The following is a 10,875-nucleotide window of genomic DNA, read 5'->3' as shown; positions in this document are numbered from 1 at the left end:
CTTTTTCTTTCTTTCTTTCTTTTTTCTTTTCTTTTCTCTTTTCTTCTTCTTCTTCTTCTTCTTCGTCATCGTCGTCGTCGTCATCTTCTTCTTCTTTTTGCAAAAGAGAGAAGGAAGGCTAGAAAAGCCTCTGTAGAAGAGGTGACAGTTGAATTGAGCCTTAAAGGATATGTGCTTCTTTACAGTTTCTAGCATAGTCCAATGGAAACATTCAAAATAAGAATTAATCCCCTACCAACCAGTGATCATAATGGTGCCAGAGCCATCTAAGATGAATGTTTATGTTCAGTACAACTCATATGTGCTTTAAGACTTAACTCAGTGACTCCCTCTACTCGGTGAACCATTCTTTGATCACCTGGCTTGAACTGTCCTTATTTGAATTCTCATAGTACTTAGTACCTTGGACTGAGTTTAGACCAGGAGCCACCCTGAGATCATATGACTTTCTACTGCACATAGTTTTCCCCCACTACTCAATTGTTAATTCCCTAAGGTTCTTGAAGCATGTTTCTATTAAAGTATGGCATGTGACATTGAATTTATAGTTACAAAACGAGTGAATAAATGTAGTAAGGCCCTTGTCACCTCAAAGGATTATTCTTTGATTATCTGAAAAATGTAATACTCATGTCTAGCCCCTTCTGTAAATTCTCAGAATTGTGAATGTAAGGCTCAGCCTGCATCCTAGCATGGCTTTATCTCACTACTGAAAAATAAGCACATCTGAAAGTTAGGGAAGAGTAATGTCGATATTGACTTTGGATCATGTATGCTTTCAGGAAAATGTTATCTGTGAGTGGGAAGTAATGGATTTTTTGTGGGAGGTGGGAATTGTGGTGCAACTCCAGCCCTAGACTGCTACTTAGGGTTAGAGTGGGAATCACAATGGTATGAAATTCATTTGTGAAGGTTACCTGAGTTGTCCCTCCTGGTGAACTACTGGTGGAAAACAAGTCAGTTATATTATCTAAATAGATGGCATTGACTCTATAATATGAAGTTGTGAGATGGAATGTTGCCTCATTAAATTCATCCATTAGCCAGTCAATGTTGATAAACAGGAGAATAGCCAAAGACCCTAGGTTTAAATTTTTGTTTGCATTATAGAATTTGTATTTTCATCTGGTGATTCAGGGCTCAATAGTTCTCTCTTGGAAGTTCACCTTACCTGTCCCATAAATTTTCTGTGCACGCTGAGGTATGTTTTTTCTGGTAATTGGGAATGTAGGTCAGAGTGTTTGTGAGAACTACTTTGCAAATGGAAAGTGTTGCAGTGTATATTATGATAGATATTATTATTGCCATTACCTCTGCCTACTAATTACCTGAAGACTAGTTCATCCACCAAAACCTAACTTTTTAATTGAGATTACAAGGAATTTATAACCTTATCTGACTAGCCATCTTTTTTTTTTTTTAAATTGCCTTTTAATGTTTACATGGTCAAAAGTACCAGGTGCAAAATTATAACATACAGATGAATAGGTTACACATACAAAAAGTGATCCTCTCTGGATTGTTCTACATTTCTTTAGGAAGGATTGAGGGGAAATAACACAGACATGTAAGTATGAAGTAATTTTAATTTATTTAAAATTAATTAAAGGAGAAAGGAAACTTCAAGTCTTATAAAATAAGGTGCCTTTGGAATTAGTTTTGGTTAAAAGCATTTTTTAAAAATTGTGTTGTCAGATAAAGGAAATAAGGAACAAGTAAATTCTTTAACAGTTTTGTCTTAAGAAAAAATGCTTACAGACTCCAACTTAGACTTTTAAAATACAAGTATCAACTTCCCAACTAAAAGGAAAAAAGAAGAAATTACTCTTTCCTGAGAATGTGATAATGCCTTAGTACGCAATGCCCCCAAATATTTTAATTTTTCAGAAAAAAACCCTGAAAGATATAAATAACTCTGTTATTCAGATAATCAGAAATCATAGAATAGATTGAAATAAATATACTGGTCCTTTAGATTGGTTGAAAATCATCATTGGGTTCATTAAAAATTTTTAGAGATTGTAGGAAGATACACTAGTATTTTCTAACATGTCAGTATCTTAGAGATACTCTGCATGAAGAAGTATTTGTAGTTACTGGACATATTAAAGCAGAATTATTCTAATCTTTCAAAGAACAAAATTGGAATTACTATCCTGGTGTTAGAATTTATAATTTAGTAAGAAGCTATAACTATGCTTTCCCATAATGAAATCCTTGATTAGAGAAATACCCAAATTATGGACTACAGAAATTATTCAAGATGTGTAATGCTAAGAAATAGAAATAAAATTTTCTTTATCAAACCATAGCATGATGATATTAATTTGCTATTACATTTCTATTTTATTATTTACTTATTTGAGAGTGTGAGAGAATCTCCAGCAGTCTTGTCTCGGGGCTCAGTGTCACAACTCTGAGTTCATGACCTGAGCTGAACTCAAGAATTGGACACAACTGACTGAGCCACCCAGGTGCCCCAACATTTCTATTTTAAAAGTTAGGCATTATCTGTAGTTTTGCTGTTTTACAAGTGGAATGAAATTCATTAAGTTAGACATTAAAATATGTGTTTCACCAGCAGAACTCCACTCTGAGGTGAAAATTTAGTTGATTTATAAACAACATTAATGGAATATTGGCTGTTTCATTATGCTTATTTAATAAGGGAAACAATTAAAATATGTAGCTACTAAAACAGCGGCTGTTGCGGAGTTAAAAAATTTCCATTAGCTGTTTAGACAGCCAGATTTGTCAGTGTCTTGTAAGATATAATATTTTATTTCCCTGGTGCTTATGTATATCTGGATATTATTGATCCATATAATTCATTATCTCTATACAAAGGAGAAAAACAAAACAAAAATACTGACTAGTAAGACACATTTGCTAACATACACATTTTTATAGGGTTACATAGCTTATTGTTAAATATTTAAAGCACGAACTAGTTTTTAAAGCTTGGAAGTGCTAGTTATCCATTCTGAAAGGACATTTCTCATGATTTTACTCCTGATCACTCATTTTCATTTAAGCAGGACAACATTTCTTTGAACTCTATAGGTGAAGAAAATAGAATACGGAATCAGAATTCTCCTTGAGTTGATAAAGGTCAAGATGTAGTCAGCTGGGCAGGAGCCCACAATACTCTAATGGAGATCAGTTTGCTGGTTCTACACTAGCAAGAGCAGAGTATTTATCTTGACTCAATGGAAAGTGGATAAAAGCAGTACCATCAGTATGACCTAGAAAAGGAAAAAATGTAAACCTATTAGCATGAAGACCATTCAGAAACATTTTCTATGAACTATGGGAGGACCAGCCTCATCATATTCCTGCTTACTGATCCACATCTGCTGGAACGTAGACAGGCTGGCCAGAATGGAGCCCCCAATCCAAACAGAATACTTCCTCTCTGGGGGAGCTATGATCTTGATTTTCATGGTGCTAGGTGCCAGGGTTATGATTTCCTTCTGCATCCGGTCAGCAATGCCAGGGTACATAGTGCTGCCTCCAGACAACACGATATTGGCATATAGATCCTTGCGAATATCTACATCGCACTTCATGATGGAGTTGAAAGTTGTCTCATGGATCCCACTGGACTCAATGCCCAAAAAGGAAGGCTGGAAAATGGATTCAGGGCATCGAAAGCGTTCATTCCCAATGGTGATCACTTGCCCATCAGGAAGCTCATAGCTCCTTTCAAGCGAGGAGGATGCAGCAGCACTGACCATCTCTTGCTCAAAGTCCAGGGCCACATAGCACAGCTTCTCTTTGACATCACGAACAATCTCCCGCTCGGCTGTGGTGGTGAAGTTGTAGCCTCGTTCTGTCAGAATCTTCATGAGATAGTCAGTCAGGTCTCTGCCAGCCAGATCCAGGCGTAGAATGGCATGAGGCAGGGCATAACCTTCATAGATGGGCACAGTATGAGTAACCCCATCCCCAGAATCCATCACGATGCCTGTGGTCCGCCCCGAGGCATAGAGGGACAGCACAGCCTGGATAGCCACATACATGGCCGGTGTATTGAAGGCCTCAAACATGATCTGAGTCATCTTTTCCCGGTTGATCTTAGGGTTGAGAGGTGCCTCGGTGAGGAGGATGGGATGCTCATCCGGTGCCACACGGAGCTCATTGTAGAAAGTGTGGTGCCAGATCTTCTCCATGTCGTCCCAGTTGGTGACTACTCCATGTTCAATGGGATACTTAAGGGTCAGGATGCCTCTCTTGCTCTGAGCCTCATCCCCCACGTAGCAGTCCTTCTGGCCCATGCCGACCATGACCCCCTGATGCCGGGGACGCCCTACCATGGAGGGGAACACAGCCCGGGGGGCATCGTCACCACCAAAGCCTGCCTTGCACATCCCTGACCCATTATCTACCACCAAGGCAGACAGCTCATCATCAGTCATGGTGCTGGCTGGAATCTTCCAGACAGGTGAACAGACGTTAAATACAGAGTAAATAGCAGACGACGGTGTCAAGGGAGAGAATGAACAGGCTGAAACACTCTAGAACTGCCTTCGGAGAGGGGATACTGTGCTGAGATGATAGGTATTTAAAGGTACACCCTGGCCCCACCCATGTCCTGCCCCACCAGTTCCCAGCATTTCTGGGTGGGGTTGCCTTTGAGGTATTAGTAATGATGATGATGATTATATAAATCACTAGTAGACCTTCCTTCATAAAGAGAAAATTGGCTACCAAGTGGCCAAATCTGAGGTTACTGTAATTAGGCAACCCACACATGGTTGTCAGCATGCATTGGCTCAGTCTCTAGATAACAATGCTGCTGCAGTTGGGGGGGTGTCAAAGCAAGATGAAAGAAAGCTAGTGTGAGGAATGGGAACACTGCTGGGAGGACCACTCCCTGCTCCTCATTTTACCCTCTGGGTCCATTTTCTCCGCACTAGTTTTAACTTTTCATTCTTAATATATTGTTCTTATGAGGAGCCCACTGCAGAAAACTTCACCTTTTGAAGATCTTCTTTCCCACTAAGGTCCTAATCCCACAGGATGTCGTCATGACTGGAATTATTTTAATGGATGAAAATAATAAATGGCCAAGGGTGGCCTGACAGCCGTTTGTGTTGTGCAAAATCTAGGGACATTTAATAGACTTCTTATCCATCAGAGAACAACTAAGAGCAATAAAGTGATCACTAAAGTAACCCACTTCAGATTTTCTTTCTTGATATAAATTCCCAACAACCAAATTATATTAAGCACTTACTATGCCCAGAACTTGGGTTATTGGGTCCATGTTGACTAAATAGAGGCTCAATGACTAACGTGTTATGTGATTTATTAGATAAAATGCAGATTATAAAAATTTTATTTGTAATAACTCTTTAGTTGTACAACAATGAACATAATTAAGTGATAAGATAAATTTTAAAATGATGTATTTGAGCTGATCTTTAAAACAGTTGATCTTCAAGATTCATGTAATATATTATAACATCATTCCTCTCTATGGTTATGAAAATGTACATACTTAGAATAGTATTAGCTTTCCTTCGATTTTGGGATATACAATATTTACACCCTGATCCTTTCCTAGTAATAGTTTGTTTGCATTTTATTTTCAACATAAAGATATAGATGGTCTAGTAAAATGTGTATCTAGAAACAGCGATTATGAAAGTTCATTACTTTGCTCCCATTGTGCTATGTAAATAGGAGATAATCTCCCTGTCATCTCTTCTAAAGCGAAGCAGTTTTTCATGCCCACATCTGAGTTCTCTGTAATCACCTTCATTTTGGTTAATTAATGAATTAATTAATTGTCACTTTGTAACAAGTAGCAGCAGCCCTGTAGTACTTGACAGAGGTGTACCTTCTAGTTCAAGGCCAGGAGAACTAGCTGGCTGGTGTCTTTGCCCACGAGCCTCTTGGAGAATCATGGTAACACCAGGCTGTGAGTGTCCAGTCCTCGTCTTTGTGCACAGCTTGAGAGAGAATTATGGAATTACTTTTCTCTGTGTTTTCCCAGCCCTTTTCCTTTAATGTGCTCTCAGAACCTTCCTGCTGACAATCAGTTATGGTAGAATGTGTTTCACTACAAAATCCATAGTTTTGGTTTTTTTCTGACCAGGATTGTTCTATCCCTTAATTTTTTCTGTAACTGCAAAATCAATTCCTCCTTCAACAAAATTAAACAACTCACCTTCAAACCTTCACACTGCATGGTTTTGTGTACTTCCTTTTCATGTAGCACAAGCAAGCTTTTGATTAAATGGTATTTTATGGCTATAGGATGATACGTCTGGAAACGCCTGTTTTTTGTTTTTTAGAGCCATAGCAAACTGCATGCACATCCTACAAAACTGAAAAGAAAACACATTGCATTTAGAACCAGTCACCATTTATGACTCTCCAATCTGGAATACAGAACAAAGCCATGTCAGCGGAGAAGCCCATATGGTACCAAGTGCAGCCTTTAGAGTCTTTTACTGTAGTGCTCTCCTTAGAGTTGCCTTTGAGCTGAGACTTGTTTGGTAATGAGACCACGCAGCGTAATTGATGCTTGAGAGTGAGGCTGATGTATGATTTTGCTGGAAGACCTTCTAACCTCTGTTTTAATTTTGGTGTTCCAGAAGAATTTTTCATCAATTATATATTCTTAAAATAAGCTTAAGTTCTTTTACTTAACCCCCAATAATAGAAAAGGGACATATCATAATTTAGCAATCATCTAAAAATGTCATCTGTTGGACTACTTAAAATTTTGAAAAGTAGTAAGAATTTGTATGAGTGAGATATAGGAGATAGATTTACAAATACTGGCTCTAGGGGGCTGTTCCTAAAGGTGATAGGGCTTCTAACTGACTGGAATTTATGAATGCTTAGTTAGTTACCTACACCTAAAACCTATGGGGGCCTTCATGACGAACTTTTGGAAGCCTAGAATATCATTTTCTTTCACTTTTGCCTAGTTTGACTGTTACACAGCTATACAAACCCCGAGTAAGGCATGGGCATGAGCATGAGCATTGTATGTAAGGGTAACAAGCTGAGGTGGTTTGAAGCTGTGCCCTAATCCTCATCACAAGCTTCTCATGATCTTTCCTTTTCCAAGTAATCTTGGACTTATTCAATCCACAAATCTTTAATAAACCTGCTGGGCACTGGTGATATATTGGTGAATAAAAGCTTGCCCCTATTTTTATAGAGCTTACTGTCTTGTGGGTGAAAGCCACATCAGAGCAAGTTAACTCTGGTCGCTGCTCATGGATACGAAGCAGCCATCTTGTGTTCTGATGGGCACTGCCTATGCTGCACCAGTTGTTAAATGTTTTGAATATCATTCCCCAATTCACAGGTAACAGGGCACAATGTGGTTGATGTATACAGAGAAGGAGCACAGAGTATATAATGGCGGAGGGACGAGCCCTTGAACCTGGGGTTAGGAGGAGGGAGAAGGAGGGGCCAGGACCCCTGGGCTGAATCTCAGAGGGTGGGCAGGAGGTTGCTGGTGGCTAGTGGAGGGAACATTGCAGCATGAGTACCACCAACTTGGATAAAATCAGAAAATCCAGAATGTATTTTGAACTAGTTATCTTCACAAGGATCAGCATGGTTTTGGAATGGGAGTCTGAATCTTAAAAGGCAGGGGGAAGGGAGGAGAACGCTAGAGTTGGATGTAACTTTACCTGTGGGCACAGAAGATATGATTAGGGGCTCCTCACACATGTGCCCATAGAGGTCATGCCTTAGTGATTCTCTCCTATCCCCAGACTCTCATCTCTTAACCATAACTGCTGAGATTGAGAGTATTGATGAGGTCCTTTCCTGCCACCACCCTGGGGATCCAATTTAGAACATTGAGGTCAGCTACCTTCTTCCTTGGTTTTTATTTGATTCTCTCCTTGTGACCCACATTCTTTTTCATCCTTTGTAGCTTTTGCACACATGTCTACCTCTCCCAGTGTGTAGATTGCTCTGAGAAGCTCCTTCATCTGTGCTCTGTTCTTAGTGGAGATTTGATACTTGTTTAACAAATTAATATGTGGATGGGTAGGTCATAAGATTTTTTAATTACATGCTCTGATCTATTCACTGATAGGCATAGCTGACCGTGTTTTACAAGTTAAAAAATACATTTATGTTATGGTTAAATACTATTTTATTTATATTTCATATTGATGAAATGACTTAATCATATCTTAGGGGCTGTAAATGTTCACGCAGAGAAGTCTCCAACATAGGGTTTCAATAATCTCTTAAAATAAATCCACCAATAATAGTTACTGGTAATAGTTTGTAGTGATTTGCTGTTTGTTCTAATATATAGAACTTTGTAAAAATATGAAAAATTAAAAAGTATAACAACCTCTCACCCAAATAAAACCTGACTGACTGACTTTTTTAAGGCAGGTGTGGGCATGAAGGAGAAAGAAGTAGCTTTGGTGATGGGCATATTGGCCAGTTCCAGGAGGCACTTGGAAGGATAATCTGAATGCAGGAATTGTTTCTGTGGTATAGCTGACCACAGATCCCCAGCCCCCAACCCATGCTAGACTACTTTCTGTGAACAAGACCAAATTCTACTCCCCAGGGTGAGAGGCTCCCCACTGATGTTTAAGGACACTGGATTTCATGCATTTGGATTTTATGACCGTACTTCCTAACTCTTAACTTTTGAAATATGCCATAGGTCGGCTTTTGGCTAGTTTGATGTGTAAGAAAGTTGTTAAGAGGAGGAACGGATTCCTGTGTCGTGGATGAACCTCTGAAGATGTCTTGACGGCTGATGTGAAGCACATACCATCTAAGACTGAGACAAGCTCCAGGTTGTTTTCTGACTCTGAAAGGTGGAGAGAGTAGCAATAAAAACTGTCATTACTGGGTCACCTGGGTGGCTCAGTTGGTTGATCATCCAGCTCTTGGTTTCGGCTCAGGTCATGATCTCAGGGTGGTGAGATCGGCTGGTGTCGGGCTCCCTGCTGGGCATGGAGCCTGCTCGGGGTTCTCTCTCTCCTCCGTCTGCCCCTCCCTGTCCTAAAAACAACAATAACAACAACAACAAACTCTGATTGCTGATGACTTAGTGTGTGCCAGTTTCTGTGCTGAATGTTCCGCTTGCACACACCAGTTCTTTAATCCTCATGACAATTCCTTTTTTTAAAATAACTTTTTAAAAGATTTTATTTATTTATTTATTTATTTGAAAGAGAGAGAGAGCACAAGCAGGGCTGAGGGTCAGAGGGAGAAGCAGACTCCCAATGTGGGGCTTGATCCCGGGACCCTGGGATCATGACCTGAGCTGGAGGCAGATGCTTAATGACTGAGCCACCCAGCCGCCCTCCTCATGACAATCCTTATAAGGCACCTAGGATTATCATCCCCATCTTTGAACTGTTAAACTAAAGCTTAACGAGTAAACTGACCAAAGGTACACAGTGCTAGAGGCAGTGTCAGGATTTGAACCCAAGCAGATAAGTTCTAGAGCTTGGGCTGTGCCTGACGATGGGCTCCAGGAAAGGGTGCAGGGCATCTGACTGGCCCCTGGTGAGAGAGGAAGCTGGCTGGGATTGTGCCTGTGAAGTCTTTGTACTCCCTGCTGGGAAACATCATCTTAGAGTGTCCAAACACCATCTGAGGGTGGAGCCAGACTGAATGTTGAAGTCAAAAGAAGAAAACTGAATAAAATCCTTGAGCACTTTACCAGGTTCTTGTGTGTTAATAATAGGAATACCAGGACATCGTACTCTCTAAATGGGAAAAAAAAAAAACACAAAGGAATGGTGAGTTCATGTTTGGACTGAGAAAGAAAGACATTTACAAATAAAGAGGCAAATCTATTATCTAAAATAAGAAAATAGTATGAGAGTGGTGGGGGGTGGGAGGGATGGGGTGGCTGGGTGACACATTGGGTAGGGTATGTGCTATGGTGAGCGCTGTGAATTGTGCAAGACTGTTGAATCACAGATCTGTACCTCTGAAACAAATAATGCAACATATGTTAAGAAAAAAGACAAAGAAGAAGAAGATAGCAGGAGGGGAAGAATGAAGGGGAGTAAATCGGAGGGGGAGACGAACCATGAGAGACGATGGACTCTGAAAAACAAACTGAGGGTTCTAGAGAGGAGGGGGGTGGGGGGATGGGTTAGCCTGGTGATGGGTATTAAGGAGGGCACGTTCTGCGTGGAGCACTGGGTGTTGTGCGCAAACAATGAATCATGGAACACTACATCAAAAACCAATGATGTGATGTATGGTGATTAACATAACAATAAAAAAATAAAAAAAAAGAAAATAGTATGAGAGTGATTTCAGGAGGGAATAGTAGTGGGCCATTAAAAAGCAAAAACTAAATCAAGAAGGCAAGTGCATCCTTTGGATTGCGGCCACGTGGGAAGTGGAGCCTTTCAGGTGTCAGTTTTCAGACCCCAAATGGCATCGTCCCTAAACATCCAGATTTGAGCATGACATGTCAAGCGTGAACAGTAGGTAGTATGGCGAGGACTCTGGTTTAGGAAGCGTGGTGAGCCTTGTAGGCATGAGGGTTTAATGTGTATATTCTCCAGTGGTCCCTGAAGCCGGCCAAGAGGAGAAGCCAACCAAGATAGACAGGGAGTACAGGATATAGAGGTAAAGGTGGCAAAAGTTGAGAATAGTGAAATATTAGGCCAAAATAAAGGCCTTAGTGATCAGACCACCTTAAAGAATGTGATTTAGAGTGAAGGTTAATTCACTGGGAGCTGAGATGATTGATTGGGTGGAAGGGAAGATCTTACTGACAGGGAACAACTATGAATGCAAGTGTGATCTGGGGCTGGAGAGATCAGAGGTCCACAAGGCTAACTTAAAGAGTCCATGGTTTCATAAAAACACAAGAAACCAAACATGAAAAAATGCTCTGCA

At 40.2% G+C, this 10,875-nt stretch overlaps 1 protein-coding gene across 2 annotated transcripts; it reads right to left on the bottom strand.

Moving 5' to 3' along the window:
- Positions 1-3,287: 3,287 nt before the first annotated feature.
- ACTBL2 (actin beta like 2) lies at positions 3,288-4,418 on the bottom strand. Of its 2 annotated transcripts, XM_025892446.1 has the most exons (2): positions 4,290-4,418; positions 3,288-4,163 (listed from the first exon to the last, which is right to left on the bottom strand). In XM_025892446.1, the coding sequence occupies exons 1-2, from the start codon at positions 4,416-4,418 to the stop codon at positions 3,288-3,290; spliced, it is 1,005 nt and encodes a 334-aa protein (XP_025748231.1). The 2 variants fall into 2 exon arrangements, with proteins under 2 accessions (XP_025748231.1, XP_025748229.1); XM_025892444.1 differs by having other exon boundaries at positions 3,288-4,418.
- Positions 4,419-10,875: the final 6,457 nt, after the last annotated feature.

Source organism: Callorhinus ursinus, unplaced genomic scaffold, assembly GCF_003265705.2.
Source record: "Callorhinus ursinus isolate GAN/ISIS: 27379988/994484 unplaced genomic scaffold, GSC_fseal_2.0 scaffold23, whole genome shotgun sequence".
Lineage (NCBI taxonomy): Eukaryota > Metazoa > Chordata > Mammalia > Carnivora > Otariidae > Callorhinus > Callorhinus ursinus.
Note: the sequence above shows the minus strand (reverse complement) of the source record. Positions and strands in the feature narration are given on the sequence as shown.

What these genes read in the sequence shown, in the direction of transcription:
- ACTBL2 (XM_025892444.1), bottom strand. Translation starts at nt 4,418, where the DNA reads ATGACTGATGATGAGCTGTCTGCCTTGGTGGTAGATAATGGGTCAGGG.